At 31.4% G+C, this 23,277-nt stretch overlaps 1 protein-coding gene and 1 long non-coding RNA gene across 2 annotated transcripts; one reads left to right on the top strand and one right to left on the bottom strand.

Annotated features, from left to right (window-relative positions):
- Window positions 1–4,209: 4,209 nt before the first annotated feature.
- LOC136228923 (uncharacterized) lies at window positions 4,210–5,004 on the bottom strand. The gene is made up of 2 exons (XR_010688886.1): window positions 4,635–5,004; window positions 4,210–4,542 (listed from the first exon to the last, which is right to left on the bottom strand). It is a non-coding gene; the product is annotated as an uncharacterized lncRNA (long non-coding RNA).
- Window positions 5,005–21,034: 16,030 nt separating this feature from the next.
- On the top strand, window positions 21,035–21,691 carry LOC136231131 (non-specific lipid-transfer protein-like). Its single transcript, XM_066020416.1, has 2 exons — window positions 21,035–21,411; window positions 21,514–21,691. The coding sequence occupies exons 1-2, from the start codon at window positions 21,074–21,076 to the stop codon at window positions 21,524–21,526; spliced, it is 351 nt and encodes a 116-aa protein (XP_065876488.1). The 5' UTR covers window positions 21,035–21,073; the 3' UTR covers window positions 21,527–21,691.
- Window positions 21,692–23,277: the final 1,586 nt, after the last annotated feature.

The following is a 23,277-nucleotide window of genomic DNA, read 5'->3' as shown; positions in this document are numbered from 1 at the left end:
GATAACACTTCTTGTTAGTCTTGTATTCTGTTTGCTAAATGCATGTGATTTGATGTTTTTTCTTATTCATTTATTGTTTAATATTTTTGGCTAGAATAAGCACATGTTAAACATATATATTTTTTTTTGTTAATGGGAGGGGGAATTACCCATTGGGAGAAAAACAATTAAATCATAATCCGTCTGGGCCAGCTAGAACCATCAGTGTCGGCCAACAGAAGCATTTGAATGCCTGCACACACTTGTAATAACCCAAAGGTACTTGACTCGTGTAGTTTGCCATCCAATCGGCCGCTCTGTTGCCTTCCCAATATGTGTAAATTATACGCACCATCCAATCCTATCTTATCAGCTCTTTACATTTCTTCAGTAGCCAACCTTTCATTGTTAATTATTCGCACCAGTACTTGAGCGTCTAGTTCGATCTCCACACATTAACCCATGTATTGCTTAATATTTACAAAATAAAAGGAATTAGTTGTACATATTAAATAAAAGTAAATATCAAGGCTTTTTATAGTGACACTTTTTAAAAGTGCATTTACAAAAGTGTTGGTATAGAGGTATTGTTTTGTAGTGTATAGGCTTTACACTAGGCAAGTCGCAACCCGTGGTAGAGTCCCCACATCTTGGCTAAGTTTAGGATAATATTTAAAATATTTTTTTCTTATAAAGTTTAAGTTAATATGTATGATTATAAAATGATTTTTATTATATTTAATAAATACTATATAGGATATATGGTGATTAATGAGGGTAAAAAGCATGGTGAGTTCATTTATCATTTCAATTTTAGTGGATTGAATCTTCATTTTTTTTCAATACAAAAAGACTTTTGATCATTTGGGGGGTTGGTTATGCTAAGCCTATACTTACCAAATTAGTTAATTGTAAATATTTCATTCAAATTAGAGAGCATAACTTATTTCATGTATGTGTGAAATTATTTTTTAATTTCATAATAAAAATTTTATATTTTTTATAATTATGTTACATGTTTATATATATATATATATATATATATATATATATATATATATGTGTGTGTGTGTTTGTGTGTGTCAAAAGAGCAAATTTTGAACAACAAATTAAATTAAATAATATATGTTAGTCAAGTTTTATTTTCAAAGTTGACAATTCTACCAACTGACTTAAGATTGAAAATTAAAAATCAAGAGACTTATTTATATATTAAAACAAATTAAGAGCATACTGATTAGGATCTTAGGATGCGTTTTACCAATTAATGAACTATTACTAATGAGGAGGATATAGTGTGTCAAATAATAATAAAAAGCTATATTTACCTTAACAATTAGTTCAATAAAAAAACTATAATAATTAATTTAAATTTTTAATTTAATTAATTCTTTTATATGTTATCAGAGTTTTTAAGATCAATTGATTGATAGTTCGAATTTTAACAACTGTACTTAATAAATGATAAAATGGACATATGTTATACAAGTTTCAAATTTAAGAGATATTTGTGTGTTTTAGATGCATCAAAGATAATAATAAAAATGATTAGTGGGTTTTAATTATAAAGTTAAGTTTTGAGTTGAATGGGCTCTTGACACATGGAAGATGATATCAAAAATGAAAAGAAAGAAGGTTTAATTAAGCAAGAAGAAATGAATGATAAAATTAGCATAAATATATTGGTGATGATGAAAAGAAGGTATAATAGCATATCATATGCATATGGGCAGAAAGGCAAAAAGAAAGAGAGGTGATTGCACGTGCAACCCATGTGGTCCCATTAGCATAGAATCATTACCTAAGTGGGGACATGCTTTCGACTTTACGGACCCGTGCGTGTGGTTTATAATCACTACTCTAATATGGACAGTGGGCTTTCTATTTATTTCTGCCTTTTCTTTTCCTTTAACATCATTTTTTATTCAATAATAACGAATTAACTTAAACTCAAAATCAATGATTAAAAATATACGGCCTTTGTGACTTACAATCCGAAAACTGCTTTCTTCTTTCTTCTTTTCTTTTTCAATTTTGCAATGCAGTTTTGTTTCTTCACCAAATTTATTAATAGATTTTTTTTTTTTTTTGTTAATTGAACATTTTTTTTTAAGTTGTAGTTTTCTATTTGAGAGGAAAAAAGATCATTTGATGAATTTCTATTACAAATTGCTCTAACAATAACCTGCAATCCACAATCACAATCAAAATCCCTAAATACTCAATTCAATTACAACAGTATTCCCCCCTTATTAGAACAACCGCGTTTCAACATTGTTCGTGGTTTTGCTCTCCTCACCCATCCTTCATTCCTCTGTCTTCTGCTGGCAGATTGTAACTGTCGTGTTGCGCACCCTTTTTTATCCGTACAACAAACTTTGTCTTTTATGTTCTCTTAACTATAATGATTTTCCTATATATATTCTCTAATGGCACCTTCTTTCAATCAATGAGCATCCAAGAATGAATTTGGATTAAGTTCTTCCTCATTCCTCTCATTATAGTATAAGAGCAAAATTAGCTTCGTACCAAAGCTTTAAGATTATCTCTAATGGCTGCCCCAATCATCAGTGCAAGAAGTCCATATCATCTCCCACAGAATGAGACACGAGCGCTATCTTTGGTCACTCAAGTTCTTACCGGGCCAAATTACCACCAATGGTCATGATTTATTAAGGTCGCTTTGATGTTTAAGAATAAGTTTTCCTTCATCGATGGGTCCATTGAAGCTCCAGCAGTTGGAGATAACATGTACAACCAGTGTGAGCGATGCAACAACATGGTCATGTCATGACTCAACCAAAAAATGTCATCTAAACAACAATAGGAAGACAAAAAAATAATCGAATCTGTCATCTGAAAACAAATCCATTGACATAATTGATTAAGACATATGCCATCTAAAACATGCTGCAACGACATACATTATTATACAAACTGTCATAGCAAATACCAATATGCCAATTTTCCATATATCTCCTTGACGTTTTTAATAATTAGGATGTCATGCAAGTAATGATAGATAAGCTGTCATCGTAACACATGTAATAGGAAAGCCTATAAATAGGCTTGTGTCATGTGACGTGCCTTCACAGATAAAATCCAACCATCGTTTGAAGGTCCATCAGGTGGCATTGAGCCCCATCACAGTTTTATTTCTTACGGGACGACGGTTTTGAACCTTCGTCTGAAGGGCTTTTCGGCGTAGTGAAAGAAGTGCAAATAACAATTCAGAACAAGGGACATAAAATATAGAACATATGCTAATATACTTTAGAACATAAATAACGATTATTCAGAACATGGATTGGAATTTTGACCTGAAGTACTACAGAGAAGTACAAATAACAATTGATAACAAGTGGCATAAATATAGAACATATGCTACTATACTTCAGAACATAAATAATGATTATTCAGAACATGAATTGAGATTTTTGACCTAAAGTAGAAAGTGTAAATGTTATACTATTAACAGAAAGAACTTATGTTCCATATATCAACTCATACGTTCTAAATGTCTAAAGTAGTGTTCTAAAATCCAAGTGATTATTTACAACAGAAGTATTCGTCTTGGAAAACTTTAGAACATATTCGACTATACTTTATAACATATTTGATTATACTTTAGAACATAATAACAATTATTCAGAACATGAATTGGAACATAATTATTTGATTCAATAGTTGATGATACGGAATCTTGATGGATATCATATTGAAGTACATATTGTGATTCCATCTGGTAATAGACATATTATTGCAACCGGCGACCGCATTAATGTCCATCGCTTTCGCATTTCACCACTGTTCTCCAGTAATTAATTTTGACAGATGTGAATAGAAATAGAACCATTAGGGAGAAAATTAAATAAAAACAAAATAGAAACAAAAACTATTCGGAAAAATGAAGAAAGAGATCATAAGAACGAAGAAGGAGATTGGAAAGGTCTTACCACCGTAAAAGAAGAGAGAGAACATAAGTTAGAGAAGATTAAAATAGAAAGGGAACATAATATAAGAAAGTATTATATGATGACATTATATATACTTACAATAATGTTATTAACTAATGCTCTTACATAAAAAAGTGTTTTCACACAGAAAAGTTTTTAAACTTGAACCCTCCCTCTCTTATATATAAAAGAAAGAGTGAATACATTGAAAATATATAATATGTATATATGGATGAAAAAGAAATAGTGAATGAGAAGAAATCGTATAGCAAAATTAAAGGAAAGGAACCATATCTCATCCCATTTATAAATACAAATTCTTAATCATCCAATACATATATATCCATAAACATGAAAAGAAATTTGATGTTCTCATTTCCAACCTCTAACCAAACTCTCCTTCGATTTGTGACACATTATATTAATTATCGCACTTTAACCAAAGTTAATTAACTATAATCACGTGTCATAAATTGAATAGAAAACAAATGAAGCATGTTATATGTATATATATGAAAGCTCAAAGGACCTAAACACAAATGGTTTTATTTATTCGGCATAGACATTCATTCATTTCCAATCCTTTTAGGCTGCTTAGACTGAAATCCTGCACACAACAAAGATAAATAAATCAGATCAGAAGATGATAATTTAACTACAAAACATAAAAAATAAGAGAGTTATAGTATGTATATATACTTGTTGCAGTCAATAGTGGGATCGATAGGCACAGGAAGTTGAACATGGCATAGGTTAGGAAGCTGCTTGGCCTTCTCAGTCTGAACCCCAATTTGAGGAGCAACTTCCTTAAAACAGGCACATAAATTTCTACGAATTTGAGAAGTATTTGCTTCTTCATTTACTTTTTGGACAGCCAAACAACAAGTAGGAGCAGGTGTTGCATTATTTCCTGCCAAATAGGAGTTGCAAGGGCTTAATGCTGCTATGGCTTCTCCACATGTGATCGAGTTCACATTTTTGCTTAAAATCATTAACCCAAACAGAACCCATAAACCTACCATTTTCATCTCTATTTTGTGCATTTTTCATCTCCATTACCTCTTCTATTTATAACCTCATTTTGAGGTGCAAATTTTATTACCCTGGAGATTACTACATACAATTTATTTCTCTACCAAACTTTTCTTTTTAAGATAAGGCAGATGCATCAGTGTTGCATATAATTTGGGTGTTCTGTGATTAAAATGTATGTTTACTTGTCTTATTGAACAATCTAATATACCTTTTTGGACTCCTAATTAATTGAGTAACTAGTTAATGTCATTAATTGCAATTTATGACATTAAAATTTTAATTTTATCATTTGCAGTACGTAACTTCTTTCATACTATTATGAATACAATGTAATTGCTTCTATTTTATGTTATAATATTTGTTGACCATGATGGAGAAAGTATAAGAAAAATAAATTAGGTGATAACAGTTGAGATTCTGAAACCTACCAATATATATATATTAGGGTGAATTACAAAGAAGTCATGTAAATTACAATCACCTCATACTAAACAAAGAAATCCTTATTAGGGATTTCATTTAAAGCCCAACAAAATCGTTGTTATTATTATTTTTTTTTTTAGAAGAAAGAGTTTTTATTTCTATTGTCATTCATTAATAATAATAAAATATTTTTGAGCTCTAGATACACGAGTTTAAACTTTTTGATTAATAGATTCTTTTTGAATCAAATGGTTGAGATTAGTTAACCAATAAAAAATAATGATTTTATGAAATTTAATAATTACATCTCAACCATTAATTTTAGGGATAAGGTACTAAAATAGATCTATGATTGTTAGGGAAGTATCAATTTAGGTTCCACGTACAAAATAACACTAATATAGGTTTAATATTTAAAAAAAAAATATCAATTTAGGCATCGAGAACGGATTGGATACTTCATTCTTATTACTCCATTAAGTTCTGATTTCTGCCTACAAAACTTCAAACAAATTCATAGCCTAACAAGACGCTGTATAAAAATTAAGGAAATTTTTTGAACTAAATTCAAGGTGGCTAATGTATTAAGTCTTACTTGCTAATTGTTATTAGTTTTGCAAAACTTGTTTTTTTTTATTTATTTATGAATATTTGTCAAAATTTCTAAAATTTGCTCTTTTATGTAAATTCTTTTTGTTTTGGGTATGCTTCAGATTTCCATTCTTAGATTTTAGGGATATTTAGCTAATTACTAGCGAAATAGCATATATTATAGAAATATCAAATAATGCAATACTATTTTGAGCCTCCAGAAAATATAGTAGCTAAATAAAGCATTAGGTGCCTCCCGCTGATGTTTGAGGCTGGCTCGTGAAGATGTGATTGGCGTTAGCTTTCCAAAGGTCGTTCCTTAGTCTATTGTTTTTCTTTTGTTCTGTGTTGCTATTCTTTCTGTTTCTACCAAAAAAAAAAATAAGAATAATTTAGTGTCACATAGTAATCCTATAATAAATACACTTGACTTCCCCACGCAATATTTACATTAGAAATGTTCAAAATCAAACAGAAGTTTTTGTCTTATTTTAAGAGAATTTTAGACAAATACCACAAAACAACATATTTATTTGATACAGATCGGTTTTGGACGAATTGATTTTAATCTTAAATCAATAAAGATAGTTCTTCTCTAGCTAAACTAGGAGTTAATCCCAATTTTCACGAGCTAAATTCGTAGGAAACGGAAATTCCCTATTGTTGAAGGGATGAAAACCTTAACAAGTTTCAAAGAATAAGACTATATTTTTAATTCATCAAAAGTTAATCATCCTTCCAAATAAGGAGGCTTATATAGCTCTCCCAAATAAAATGTAAAAGACCAAAAGCCCTTCCTAGGATTACAACATAATAGTTGTGATAAACTTGTTTTCTCTACTATAAGACTTGAAATGGTGTTTTATTTGGGTGGAGGAACCTTCAAAATGTGGTTAATTTGGTGTAAAATTGTGTAAATCACTGTCTTTTAACTCAATTTCGCTGAGTTTCGCTCACTTTCAAGTGGTTTCATTTGATTTCACTAAAAACCCTAATTTCTTTCACTCAATTCTTTGTTTCCCTTTGATAAACTCCTTTCCTCCCTGAGTCTGTTGGTTATTTCCACTTAAGTAGTGGAAATCCAAACATAACTGCCAAGAAAACTGTTTAAAAACCGTCAAAGGTCGCCAAGCGACGACCATGGTACTCGATCAGTTACCTGGTAGCAGATCAAAGACCTACGTGGCTATAAAATTTTTCTAGTGATCAGTTAAAAATGGAGAGCCATAACATAGTTTTTCTAGTGCTATAAAGTTTTTTTTTTATGGATAGTAATGTTAATATTTCATTAAGTAGTAAAATTGCAAGTACAATATGAAACCAGTAAGAAATAAAACCTCACATACATATAGGCTAAGCCTAATACATTGTCCACTAGGGCAAGAAAGTGACTACTAAAAGCAAAAAACTCATTAAAGGTACATCAAACATAAACAACAGTTGAACCATATATTGATCGTATCTCCAAATTCGCCGTAAAGCAACTGTAGACCAATTTTCAAACTTTGAACCATTCTGAATCTTCGGATCTAAGTCATTTCTTTTGCAACCATGTAGATCCAGTGATCTACGGATAAGATCTACCGTTTCTGTCCTTGCTAAAACACAAAAAAAATTTACAAAAACAAAGATTGTATAGCCAACAGACACAGTTCAAACGGATCCAGAGATTCGATAAAATATATATAAGTTCCAACTAAAAACCGACACAAATAAAAGAAAAAAACTACGAAAAAGAAAAACAGGAAAAACAAGAATGGTGGGGAAGAAAGAATGAAGACAATCTTCTTTCTTCCTCTTCAACTAGCCAGCAGTAAAGAGAAAGAGGGACAAGAGGAAAGAATGAAAGTGAGGAGAAGGAAGGTGGGGTGAAAGTTAAGTTGTAGAGGAGGAGAAGATATGATATTTTAGATTAGGACTTTTGTTTAACAACAACAGTTACAAAGTTAAATAGTGTTTATTTTTAGGAAATTTATATGGAAATTCAAATTTTAAAGATTATTCACAACTTTATCCTTAAAAATTGTGAATTAAGTCAAGATGGCAGTTAACGAATTTTCACTACAACTTCATCAGATGAACTACATGCAAAATTTGATATTTATCAAATAAAAACTTATACTTTTGATATTATATTAATTAAATTATCAATATTGATTAAACAATAAATATTATTATATATGAATTTCATGTAAAAAAACCCTTTATTTTTCGTGTATAAATAGGTTTGCATTAGAGATCCATAACATAGTGTTTATCTTTTTTTTTTCATTAAATCATTGGTTTTTGTTTAGATATATTAAATTAATGATTGAAAAAGAGTGGGCTTGGAACATAAAATTCAATTAATATAGTGTTATTTATTTATTTTACATGTGTTTGAAAATTGAATTTTTCACGATTTGAAAGTGGTTTTTAATATGTGATATAACTATAAAAAGACTGTAAAAAATTTGTTTCAAATTATAAAAAGTTAGATAATTTTAAACAAATATAAAATGAATAATAATTTTTTAATTTAATTAGATGTTAACAACGAACTATTTGGTAAGCAATGCGATAACAAAGATTAGATGTTTAATATATCAAAATAAGAAGTAAAAAGCATAATAAACTAAAAAAATGAATGAGATGATGATTTTTCTGTATTTGTAACAAAGAGAATTCAGTTCTTAAAGACAATATGAATAATAAGGATAATCAAATGATAGTTTGGTTAACAAATAAATAGGTGAGAAATAGGGGTTTCCTCTCTTTTATAATAATAGAAATTAACATCTATTCTATTTGGAATGTTTTATATTTTAAATATTTTTTTACAGAAAAGGATATAATGATGTAATCTTGAATAAGAACAACAATAGCATTGATCCATAGGTAAATTACACCATAGTTAGAATTGATAAATTATGTTCATCAAAAGAAAAAAATTTTGATAAATTATTTATAAATGTCTCAAACTCTTAAACAAATTTATTTAAATGTTAAATTTAGTGTTTTTTTTTAAACTGTGTTTTTTTTATAACTGATTAACTGAAAATTTGATAAAAACAAAAATAAAATTATGATATTTTGATATTTTAAGATTTAAAATTACATAATAATAAAATATATAAAAACGATTTTTATAAATTATAAATAAAATTTAAAATCTCATTTTTTATGTAATTTTTAAATGAGATTGGAGAAGGAAAACAAAGAAAGCATGGAATGAGAATGAAATGGGCTGGGCTCAGGAACAAAGGCCCAGCAACCAAGCTGAAGAAAAGTCCCTATAAATAAATGAATAAATCTGATTCATCCATTATCAGTTCAGTTGGCGCTTCTCTTTTCTTTTCTTCTCTTTGCATTTCTTTCCATTCGTAATCAATATGTTTTTTTAGGGTAAATTTCAAATAAAACCTCTGTAGTTTTAGTAATTTTCAGATAAAGGACTATGATTTACTTTTTATCAAAAACAAGGATTGAGGTTTCGCACTTTTAATAATGCTATTAAAACTATCTTTAACGACCTGAAAATGAAAATTTTCAAGAATTAAAGTTGTTCAATGCCATATTTTCTATGGAACTACATTTTCGATTTTACAAAATCATCTTTTTCGGAACTTTCTCTCTCTAAACATTAACTTTCTCTCTCTTTACCAAACATCATCTAACTAATCTCGAAATAAAAAGGTTGAAGAATTAAAGTTGCTTATAATATTAGTAGTAGTTCTTAAAATATGTCATTTTTTAAATCGCTAAGGGTGATTTTAATAGTATCAATCGAAAAAGTCCTTATTTTGCAAAAGTTGAAAACCTCAGTACTCGTTTTGATAAAAAGTAAACTACAGTCCTTTATTTAAAAATTAGTGAAATCACAAAGATTTTATTTAAAATTTACCTTTTCGTTTTTTATTAGGAAATCAATAAAAGCTTTTCAATTCCTAAATGGAAAAATATGTCTTCTGTTGAATTTCGTTTCATTTCAGTATGCATTTTGATGCATGTTAACTGTACTGTATATGCAATTCTTTCTTCTCTTTTTTTTTTCGGTTTACTGTACGAGGACAATTAATATCCAACAATATATATACATATAATAATAATTCATCTTACTGTTACAAATTAATATTAGTATGAAAAGATACTTATTATTGTGACTGATTTTTTTTTCTTCTCTTGAGTTGGTTCGGTTTTAATAAAAATGGGTATAAGTCTATCTACAGCAAAATTGCCTTAGTATTTTGAAAACATCAGCTGATTGAATAAATAGTAGATGAATTTGAAGTTTCCAATTAAATCCAATAGTTAAAATTGTACAAATGATTGTAGAAATTCGAGCTATCTGCAAACCCTTTTTTATTTTTGTCAAATGAATTACCATTCATATATTGTATGCTTTACGGAGAAAATTTACAGTGCCTGGCATACCACCTCGGATAGGTGATTTGGTATGCCAGACCACTTATAATTTAACATCTGTCCCAATTATACCATCCTTTTTTATCATTAAATAACAAAAAAAACTAATTAAAAGTAATCTAGTTACTATTTTTAATTACCAGACCCCACTACATCGTCTCCTTACTCACCTTTGCTCCTCCATTAATATCAATGGTGTTTTTTTTTTAAACTGCAAACTGAAGCTTTTTTTCTCTTAGTTTTTTTAATATATATTTGTTGGATGTGCAGATTATTTTTTAAAACTTGAACCCAAAAATTAAATAGCATGAAATCCCTTTTCCCGTATTTTTTTAAAACTCGAACCCAAAAATTAAATAGCATGATTTTAATCTCATAACTTTTTACCCAGATTTTTTTTGTTAATTCTTTCACTTTCCATCTCAAATCCTAATCCTATCACTTTCTTCTACATGGTATAAGTCTCAGGTGTCAATTAAATCAGATCTGAACTTGATTGTTCTTCTTGTACATAGTTCACGAGTGGTTTATTTCGGTAAAAAAGGAAAAAGAAGCAGACAAGGAGAATAAACAAACCATTGATGGAGAGAACAAACTCAAATTTTGTGTTATGCAGGGAGAGAAGATTTTACTCTTTTACACAGGCACGTGACAAAGAAAACGAAAGAGAAGAGACGTGAGGAGAGAAGGACAACATAATTAGGGAAAAGTTAAACTGTTTAAAGTATATATCTATTAATTTAACAGATGTCAAATTATAAGTGGCCTGGCATACCAAATCACCTATCCTACTTGGTATGCCAGGCACACTGTAAATTTTCTCATGCTTTACGTAATCATTCTTAATTATTTGATATAATAATACTAAGAATAGCAATAACATTGTGTACATGCTTATTATCGTACCTTTTAATTCCATTTTTCTTTGTAAGCAATAAAATATTGAAAAATGCATTGAATCGTTTTAACTTAGGGATAATTACAAAAATGGATCAAATGGGAGGCTCATTTGCATATTTAACCCATTTACTCAACCTACTATATATCTAGACTGTTTTTGTGTGACTTTCTCATAATACCTTCAATATTTACGAAGCGGCTATCTCCCTTTCGTCTGACTTCGCAGATTCTAACATATGCGAAGCCTGTGAAGCTAATGTTTGGTTTAGTTGATAATTTTAATTAGCATATACGAAGTCTGGTTGTGTTTTTAACAAAATTCGCTAAGTGGTGTATAACAAAAAATGCCAAACAACAATGAATTCTAACATTAAAATCATAAATTATCAAAATTTACAACAAGATTTTCACAATAAACTCCTAACAAATCACTTCATAATACATAGGCTCCTATTCACTACCAATGGATGGATGTGTCTCACGGTACCCTCAATCAAGATTGCCACAATAAACTTCTAACAAATCACTTCATTATACATAGGTTCTTATTCACCACCGATGGATGGATGTCTCACGATACATAGTCTCTTATTCACCACTGGGGGATGGACGTGTGCCACGGTGTAAGCTCCTATTCACCACCAATGGTTGGAAGTCCAGGTCTTTTGGAATGGATGTCTCTTATGGCATCCCAGCACGCCGGCTTCCAGGAATGAATATTATGTACCGATAGCAGCAGCACCAGCGGCAGGTGCAGCAGTAGGTCCACCAGCGCCGGTGCCCAATGTTCTAGCAACAACATCGGTACTAGGTTCTCCAGCGGTGGCACCAGTATCGTCATCATTGCCAATATCGTCAGCAGGTCCAGCAGCGGCGGGGCTGGTGGTGGGAACAGCAGCAGTGACAGCAGGGGTGGCGAGAGCGGCTGCCGATGCCATGCCGATGATGGCGACAAGGAGAATAGATAGAACGATAACCTTGCTTGCCATTTTATTGAATTTTTGGATTTTGAATTGGTATTTTTGATCTTTTTGTTTTGGGGATTATTATTTGAAAAGAATTGCAGTAGTTCTCTAAGGGATAAAGAGTCTTCTAGATGCTGACATTTGGGTACCTAATAAATAGTTTTTTATTTTATTTTATGTTTTGATAAATTACTAAAACAGAGTGATACTATTATGTATTATTTTATTTTTTAGAGGACATTATGTATTAGTTAATTAAATATTCATTGTATATACTTTTTTTTTCCTGAAACAAAACTACTATTATATACTAAAGTACATTTTCAATCTTATTAAAAAAAAGTACATTTTCAAATAACCATTTGTATTATTATATACTTAAATTTTTGTTTTTTCTTTTTTTAAGCAATAAATAATTTTTCGTTATTTATTGTTAAACAATTTCAGATTTGAATCACCTTAATATTTATATGTACACTATAAGTGGTTGAATTTTTAATATAAGGATAAATTTAAAAAATTTCTTCAAATAAAAAAAAAACCTTCACATTTTTTACCTACTCAAATTTTAGTCCGTCTTTAATTTTCAGAAAATATAGACGCTTTTTTTTTTCAAATGTGTAGTTAACTTTTTACAAAATCCATCATAAGAATTAAAAGCGTCATAAAATTATTATACAAGTCGACACAAATTAAAAAGCATGGCTAAATATTAAATACGGGATAAAAAAATAAAACTATATTTAAATAAAAAAATATCAGGACATTTTTTCACGATGCAAATTTTAAACCGTCTTTAATTTTAAAAAAATTACGATGCTTTTTTTAAAGCGTCTTTACTTTTTTTTAAAATACCAACATTTAATAAAAAAAGTGTCTTTAAATGACAGTACCTACCAACACAAATAGAAAAGCGTGGATAAATTTTAAAATATTAAGACGCATCTCAAAAAGCGTAGTTAAACAAGTGTCGTAATAGACCCTTTTTTTTGTAGTGTAAACTGGGAAAAACGTTGAAAATAACATAGAATCACCATTTCTTCGATGGTCACAAGAAGAAAGAAACCAAGAAACGAGCAGGAAATGGAAGATGAAGAACCATGACTTCGTTTTCTAGGGTTAGGAAGATGAAGAATCAAGAGGTGAAGAGAGAAAGAAGAGAAATACATGGTGATTTGTCGAAATAGTGTAGATTTCGTGCAATTTAAAGGAAGATAGGAAGAACAAAAGTCTGAGAATCATTAATGGAGGAGCTGCCAACCGTTTCGCGTAACCAAAGAGAAGGGGGAAGAGACTGTTCGCGTAAAGGGGGAGTGGAAAGGTTAGGGGTATTATGGAAAAGTCACACAAAAACAGTCTAGATATGTAGTGGGTTGAATAAATGGGTTAAATATGTAAATAGATCTCCCATTTTACCTAATTTCGTACTTTACCCTTTAACTTATTGTTGTTATTTTATTTTACTATATTTACTATGTACATTTAATTATTTTAAGCATAAATGTGTCGTGGTACTTTGTACCAGATTAATGACTTATTAAATGAATCTTGTTTATTACTGTCAGATTTAGATCTATTAGTTCTTTTTTTTTTTTTTTGTAGGAAAAGAAAGTAAAAACAAAACACCACAACAACTTAGTTGGGGATTACCCTAGGAAATCTAACTCGTACATTATCTTCAGAAAGCAAAAACAAAAGGAAATCTGGGGGAGACAAGAAAATAGAGACGCCCAAAGCCCTCTCACGGCCTTTTACAGCAAGCCGATCTACCACCCGATTCTGCTCTTTGTAAACATGACAAAAGTTGATATTATCGAAAGAGGAGAAAATCCTTCTAATAGCCTTAACTAAATTCTGGCTCCCTAAACACAGAGCTCTTTTATCAGAAATCAAATTGACTGCTTTGAGATTGTCTGACTCCACGAGCAGCTTCCTGATCCCCAAATCCTCTGCCATCCTAAGCCCAGAAAAGATACCCGAGAGCTCAGCAATAAACGAAGAGCCCAAGCCTAGATTTTGAGTAAAACTTGACAACCAAGCACCTCCGGCATCTCTCAAAACACCGCCGGCAGCAATTCTTCCATTCCCTTTACAAGACCTATTGGTATTCAACTTCACCACCCCCTCACCTGGTCTTCCCTAGCCCATCAGATGAACAATCGTCCTTTGGATAGAACCTGCTATAATATCAACTTTAAAACTCTCAATAATTGATTTAACTTTCCTGAAGAAGAACTCAAGCAAATTAGGAATGACAACCGCTCCTTCTGCAAACACCTCTACATTCATCCAATGCCAAATTTGGTGGCAGACCACAGCAAACAGAATTGCTCCATTCTTGAGCTCGGCCAATATCTTTCCTTCAACACCCTCCCTAAACCAGTCTTGTTCCGAATAGGAAAAGAAGGCAAAAAGACACTGTTCAAGCAATTTTTTTATCCACACGGCCTTACTCCCAGCACAATCTCTAAGAACATGGCAGCTGGTTTCCGCATGAGCTTTACATCTAGTACAAGCATCAGAGTCCACCAAATGCCATCTTTTCCTTTCAACATTTGTTAGGAGCCTATTCTTAGCACAAAGCCAAAGAAAACTCCTAATACGATAAGGAACTTCCAAGGACCAAAGAACCTTCCAAAGGTTTGAAGGAGGAACATCCATATCATGATTAAAGGCCTTAAAAGCAGATTTACAAGAGTAAGCACCGTTATTAGTAAATGTCCAACAATGAGTATCACCATCTTCCTCCATGCTGCTAACTTTAACTCCTCGAATTCTCAGGAGAGTTTCAATACTGAAAAACAGATCAAATTTAGACCAATTCCACTCTCCATCCTCATCCGCAACATCCGCAATTTTCCAATTTCGAAACTCCAGAGGCGGAGGGATAGTACAAATCTCCAACAAAGGCTGCTTCCCTAGCCAGGCATCTTTCTAAAAACTAATCAATCTCCCATTGCCAACCGACCATCCAATACCAGTGCAAAACTCAGAAAAAAATCGCATTAACCCCTTTCCATAAAAAGGAACAAACCTGAACTTTTTCTTTATGCCCCCCAAAAATCCTATCATTCCTATACTTCCCGCAAAGGAGCCGGACCCACAGAGCAGACGGAGATTGCCACATCCTCCAAAGAAGTTTCATTAACAACACTTTGTTATTATCCCTAGTCTATCTAATCCCAAAGCCACTCATACCTTTAGGTTGGCAAACCTCCTTCCAAGGAACAAGATGAATTTTTCTTCCCTCAACCGAGTCCCCCCCCCACACACACACAGGAAACGCCGATTGATTTTATCTAAACCGTTAAGTACAGGTTCAGGAAGACGACAAGCTTGCATAATATGATTAGGTGTCGCGCAGTTCACTGACTGAATCAAAGTAAGACGACCCGCAAGAGAAAGCGATTTTGATTTCCAACTAGCACACTTGTTATTAATTTTGTCAAAAACATCCTTGAAAGACGCTTTAGACACTCTATCACTATGGAGAGGTATCCCAAGATAGTTGCCCAAAGATTTTGTAAGAGAATGCCCAACAAACTCACTTAACCCTTTACAGAAACCGTGTTCCATATTATTAGAATAAAGCATCCGAGATTTTTGGATATTAAGTTTTTGTCCAGAAGCAGAACAAAAGCAATTGAGAATATCCATAATCACACCAAGTGAAATCACGGGAATAACTTAAATTTGAATCTATTCAAGTTGGATTTCAATTTGAGAGATCATTGTTTATTATATTTCAACTATTAACTAAAAAATTAATGTCTAAAAGTTAATTATACATCATTCTCAAAATAGAAATATTAATTATACAGTAAAATAATAATTTAGTTGTAAAATTTAGCCATTAAATCTCTGTCATTAATTTCGCAATTAATGGTTTAGATTAAAGCATGACAACTCAAGTTTAATTCACACTGGATAGAGATTTCACCTAATTAAATATTATACTACTATGGACTTTCAATTTTAAAATTTTACATAAAAAATAATTGATTAAGGGTCCGTTTGGTATGCCGTAATACAATGTAATGTAATTAAAGTTGTAATGTAATCAAATTTGTAATGTAATGTAATGGAATGATGATTCTATTACAATGTTCGGTTGACAATAAAAACAAAATGATAGAATGTAATGACCATTACAATACTTATGTTTTCCTAATTAAATGTAATTATAAAATTTTATTTGCATAATTATAATAAACGAACAACATGAAAAATGAGAAAAACATGAAAAGCATAAAACACTAAAAATAAAAATAAAAAATTGAATCGAAATCAAATACAAAATTATATTAACTGAAATCAATAAATTAATGAATAGTTTTTCGTTTTTTAGTTTCCATTTTCAACATTTTCACCGTTTTTTGTTTTTTTTTCCCGATTTCCCGTTATTTTTTCATTTTTTGCGTTTTTTTTTTCCGCTTTCAATTTTTCATGTTTTTCTCTTTTTGTGTTTTTAATAATGATAAGATGTGAGATTTGATAAATGAGATGTTAGATTGAGCTTTAAAAATAGGAATTAGAATTACATGCTTTGGATGTAATGAGAATTCAAATCATTTTTCTAAGTAATGGGGATTACAAGAGTTGTTGAACAAAATTTAACTAATTGTTTTCTCATTCCATTATAATAAATTTGTAACATGCAACCAAACATGGTAATGGGCCTTGAATGTAATGGTCATTCCATTACGAAGCCCATTACATCTTACCAAACGGGGCATTAGGGCTTGATTGGATGGGAGGTTTGGGAGGGTGAGTAAAGGTTTGTGGAAACCCTTGTTTGGGGAAATAAATTTAGAAGGGTAAGGGATTTGAGGGGTTTGGCAAGGGTTTGTAAGAGTTAGATTTCTGCACTTTTCTTTCAATTCTCAAACCCATCGAATTGGGGGATTTAGAAGGGTTAAAAATTTTGTTTCCAATATTGCTCTTATTAAAATTATCTAATACCAAACCAATCTTTATTATGTTCTTTATTTGCATCTGCTGCTCACTTCCTCCTCCCCTCTTTCCCGATTTCTCTTCCTCATCGGCGGAACTCCGTCACCGGCAACTCCGTCAATGTTGATTTAGGTCATTTTTTTTTGCCGTTAATGTTGTGTTTTCTCTCTTCATATAGATTGATATTGATTTTGTGCAAACATAATAGCAAGATCTGTACATGGGTTTAAATGGTTGCTATGTACATGGGTTTCTCTCTTCTATTATTTTCTTCATACGTTTTCTTCTATTTTTGATTTGTAAATGGTTGCTATGTACTTGGGGTTAGGTTAATTTCTGGTTGTATTTTTTTAAAACTGTTAATTTAACCTTTCTATTTTTGTTTGTAGGTTCTTGATATGGGATCAAATCATAGTGGACGTGTTTTTTGCCATGGATCATGTCATTTTGGATCAAGTTATTTTAAACTGTGTTATGAATTCAGTGTTTAAATTTTTCACATGCTTGTTATTACTTAAGTCATTAGAATGTCTATTGTTATAAAATGCAGTTGTCCGTATTATTCACTTTTAATTCTGGATAATTTAGATTGGAAGACTTTTTTTTAGATAATTTTGGTTGAAAGATATTTTTTATTTTTTGTTGTCAATTATTTATTCTTAAGTAGCAATTTTTATTTACATACTTATTTATTAGTATTTAAGAGTATTGGCGGAAATTTCATGATAATATATGAAATTGGATAATTGATTTAGATATGTAATTAAAAACAGTTGTAAGTAATATGATAATTACATGGAAAGTACATAATATACATAACTAATTGAGCGGGACATTTTAGTCATTTTATAATGTTTAATTCCCTTTCAAATCCTTGATTTCAAACAAGAGAAATGTACAAACCTTTATAAACTCTTACCATCCAACCAAACAAGGGTAAGGTTAGTGCTTCCCTTCCCATTCTTTCCTCTTCCTCTCATTTCCCTTCTTTTCCTTTATTTTTACCCTCCACAACCTCCCATCCAATCAAACCGTTAGATAATGTCTGAAGATATTTCTCAATTCAAGCCTTAACAGTGACATAGAAATCAACATTAAACGCTTGTTCATAAGATGATAAACCTGACATTAAAATAGCCACATCCATAAAAGATATAGGAGCCATGCCTAATTCGTCAAAGAAACAGAGTCCCATTCCTATTGAAGTAGAGGGTTAGTTAGAAATTAAAGTAATATGGATGCTAAGTTTTGTTGAAACGTATTTTTCAAACTAACGACTACAGTAATTAATAGTGTATACCAAATAAAATACCCAACCTAATGTCTGATAATTCATTGATCTACTCCCTATATTAACTATAACAGGTTAAGAAGTTTGGAAGGGTGAATTATTGTATTGCAATAAGACACAAATAAATAAATAAATAGTGAAAATGCAAAGTAAAAACTAGGTTTGCAAAGTCTCCTGATATTATCATTAAATTTAGGATTAATTATAAATAACTACCTTGTAGTTTGGCAGATTTGCAAACCGTGATATTTTTTGCAAACACAATTCTATGTTGCAAAATTTTACATGTTTTTTTACTTTGGCACATTTGGCTAATAACGATCTCAAAATGAAAATTTTCAAGAATTAAATTTGTTTAGTATATATTTACTATGAGCCGATATTTTTAATTTTTCAAAATCATCATTTTTTGAGTTTTCTCTATCTAAATATTATCTTTCTCTCTCATTAAAAGCAACATCTAAATAACCTCAAACCTAAAAAGTTGAAGAATTAAAGTTGCTTAAAGTATAATTTAATTTTTGAAAATTTTCATTTCGAGGACGTTATCGACCAAATTCTGATAAAGTGAACTCAAATATAAAATTTTGCAAACCACATGTTTGTGTTTGCAAAAAAAAATATATATATATATCAAGATACCGGTCTGCAAATCGGTCAAACCACAGAGTAGTTATTTGTAATTAACCCTTAAATTTAATAGTTGAGATTATAAAAAATCCAGGCAGGTAGCTATATTAGCTAATATTTAGCATAACCGGAGGGAATCAATTTCAGAATGATATCTAAATGCAAATGAGTTACAGAATAGGGATAAAAACAACTTAACCAACTTACCAAAGAGTGGTGAAGCTCTTAGCGGTTGAGAGCTTACCTATTACTGTAAAGGTCATGGGTTCGAATCACATTGGGGGATGGGTTGTGGGTTTTCGTTTGTTTTTAATGTAATTTTTATTTGTTTGTTTAATGTAAGTGTATTGTGCACAATTAAAAAAAGGCAAAAAGCATATTTAAGCCCCTGAACTTTATCTGTTTTAAGGATCAAGCCCTTGATCAATTATTTTTCCACATTGAGCCCCTGAACATTGATTTTGTTATGGTTTAGGCCCTCATTTAACTTTTTTTTCGAGTTTAGGAGATGAGAAGATCGATTTGGCAATTCTAATGTTGAAAATCACAAAATGGAAGAGAAGAAAATCGAGTTTGGAAGAATATACTGAAAATTAGTTTCTATAATTTCATTTTAATTTTTAATTTTTATCTCTCCTAGTCAAAGAAATCTTTTTTTTATTTGTCCATGTCAACAAACCGAATCGCCCTAACGATGTATGCAGTCCAAACTCGACAGAAAAGTTAAATAAGGGCCTAAACCATAACAAAATCAATGTTCAGGGGCTCAATGTGGAAAAATAATTGATCAGGGACTTGATCCTTAAAACAGATAAAGTTCAGGGGCTTAAATATGCTTTTTGCCTTAAAAAAAAATCTTATACTGAAATAGTTGCTTAATATGTATTTTGCATTGTTAATCTCAATTATTTTTGACATGATAAAACATAAAAACAACATATCCAAATATTTATGGATTGGTTTTATATATTTTCTAACCTTTAACTAACAATTCTATTCCGATTTTACTTCCTATTCTGTGTACATAATCAAAGTTAGAAGTCCAAAATGCCCACTACTCTGTGATATTATCATTAAATTTAATAGTTAATATTAAGCATAATTTGAGGGAATCATTTTCAGAATGCAACTTAACAAACTTACCAAAGAAACCTTATGAAATAGTTGATTAAATATATAAAATATTCCTTTAAATTATGAAAGCAAAACGTCTATCTTGACTTTCATTTTTGTATTTATAAGATTTTTCATCAATTATTTTATGATATTGAATAATACAGAATGTAGTAAGAAATGGGTAACTAGAAGGATAACTATTATAATTTTCCTATTACTAGTTTCTGTTAAGTCACGTGTAGGTGTGTGTGAAGTATATATATTTCCCGGTAAATTATTTGGGGGGGCCTAGACTTCCATGTCAAATAGAGAACCTCTCATACACATTTGAACATGTGCAGTGTGGACCCATATATTTTGTTTTAATCACTAATATATTGACACTCTACAAATTAATTAATTATTAATTCCTTAGTTGATTATTTGAATAGTATTCTAAATCCTAAATTATAATCCTTGAATCTAAAGTATAAACCCTGAGTAATATAAACCTTAGAACTTAATTATATTAATGTACTGTCCAGTGAACAGATGAAATGGTAAATGAGGTGTAATCTAAAATTATCCATATGATATAAGGAATGGTGGATTACAATTGCCATATTAACGAAATACATTGTCAGTGGTTGAAACTTAAAAAAGGTAATGATTTTGGAATTTTCTGAAATTAAGGTTGAGAAACTGTGAAAGAAAGAATCAGATGCATGGAAGGCCACCATATGACAATGAAGACGTGAAAGTGAGGGTATAAAAAGAGGAAGTAGGCAGGCATGCTGAAAGCACCAAGCAAAACAAACAAATTGAAATTAGTTGAAACTAATTCAGTTGAAATGGAGGGAAAGATGATAATGTTGGCATTTGGGGTGCTAACAATGTTGTTGGGTGTGAGTAATGTGAATGCAATCTCATGCCAAGAAGCAGTGGCAACATTGAATCCATGCCTTTCTTTTTTGGTAGGAAAAGAAGCAATGCCTTCAGCAGCATGTTGTTTGGGAGCAGAGAAAGTGAAAGAAGAAGCAACAACTACTCAAATACGTAGAGATTTGTGTTCATGTTTCAAGCAAGCTGCTGCTTCTTTTGGGATTATTGCTGATAAAGCTAAGCAAATTCCAGATCTATGCCATGTCCAGGTTCCTGTGCCCATCGATCCCAATATTGACTGCACCAAGTATTTCATCTATACACTCTTTTTTTCATTTTTTACTAACATTTTCTACTTCATCCATGGACTTGAATATTGTGGTGCTCCTTTTTTTTTTTGTGTGTGCAGGGTTCCAGCTTAATCTAGATTAGGGATTGAATATATCCTGCCTGCTGCGGATGTCTTAGTGAACTAATAACTATGGATTATATATCTGAATCAAAGAAATGTTATCTGTATTTCTTTTTTACTTTCTGTAATCCAATCCATTTTATCTATCTTTAATGAATGACAGAAAGGATAAGTTTTTGGGTTCAAATAATTTCCTTTTTATTTTCTATAATCCAATCCATTCAAATATGTGAAAACTTAATCTTTTAGAGTCAAATAATTTCTTTACATATTATTAGTGCATTTGAATCAAGTGGTTGAAGCTAAAATTCTAATAATTTCATTTATTAATAAAATTTTAAGATGGAAAAGATTGATTATATGTATGGATGAATGATGTTTACTCACTATATATGCATCTGAAGTCCATTTGATAGACATTTCCAGTTGGATCCAAAGGAAGGATCATATATATGCATCTGCAATCACAACGCAAAAACCAAGAAATTTAATAAACATAAGAAACATTAATCAGAATACAAGTCTATATATCTCTTAAACTGCTTCACCTGCACTGTGGAGATATATCTCATGGATAATGCTGTAATAAATCTTTAATGTCAAGGACTAAAATAGCAGTTTTTTCCAATTGGGTTCAAGGTATATATATGATATATTAGTCTAAGGAAATTGGAGGTTTGTAGAACCATAGGATTTATATAAATATTATTTTGTTCAATTTCAAAGTTAGGTGAGTTAGGTTTGATTTGATCAGAAGTGTTTTTTCGTCTGTTCCCATTAATATCCTTGTCTCTCCTTTTGGAGTGTTTTTTCGTCTGTTCCCATGAACAGCTCAACCTAGCTGCCGTTCCAAATATTACCGATTAACCACCAAAATTCACCCAAAACTCCCTGTGCCACGGCCAACCTGCTGCGATGAACAAAGGGAAAGGCCTAGCGGCAGCTTATGCCCAACTGTGCATCTCAAACGACGATTCCTAAGGGTTGATCCTCGACGCTGAAGCTATTCAACCACCGGAAAAACCAAGCTATTTTATCATCGGCCAGTTCTTAATATCAAGAAACACCCACTTCGAGTCCATGAACACCTCGCTGCAATCTGGCGGCCGGTCAAAGGAGTAACCATCACCGAAACAGAGGTAAGCGGTCGTTACTTATTCCAATTTTTTCATGAGCTGGACATGTCACGGGTCCTGAAGGACGGCCCGTGGACGTTCAACCAAAACCCTCTGATAGTAAGACAACTCCTAGCCACGGAACAAGCAACCCTGATCGAGTTGAACAAGCTCATAATTTGGGTACAAATTTTTGATCTCCCGATTGGATTTCAGACTGAGATAACGTGCAAAGCAATAGGTGACCGGATTGGTAAGTACTTGGATTTGGACCCAACAAACTTCACAGGCCTCCGTCGGAGTTATCTTCGCATTAGAGTTTCCGTGGATGTGAGGAAGCCATTGAAGAAAGGCCAGAAACTGAAGAGAAGTGGAGGGGATTGGATTTGGGTGGCTTTCCGTTACAAGAGGCTTCCATAGTTTTGTTTCTTCTGCGGAATCATAGGCCATTCAGATAAATTCTGTGCACGGCTGTTTGATAGCAACGATATCCCCATGGATAGACCTTACAACAGCAGTCTGAGAGCGATGAATAGAATGGCAGGGATACAGGTGGGAAAAGAGTGGCTCAGGGACCCCTCCGAAGATACAATACTGAAAGACAAAACGAACACACTTCATGCTGACAGCTCCAAGAGTCCAACAA

Source organism: Euphorbia lathyris, chromosome 5, assembly GCF_963576675.1.
Source record: "Euphorbia lathyris chromosome 5, ddEupLath1.1, whole genome shotgun sequence".
NCBI lineage: Eukaryota > Viridiplantae > Streptophyta > Magnoliopsida > Malpighiales > Euphorbiaceae > Euphorbia > Euphorbia lathyris.
The sequence above is the reverse complement of the archived record's forward strand: the minus strand, read 5'-3'. Positions and strand labels throughout refer to the sequence as shown.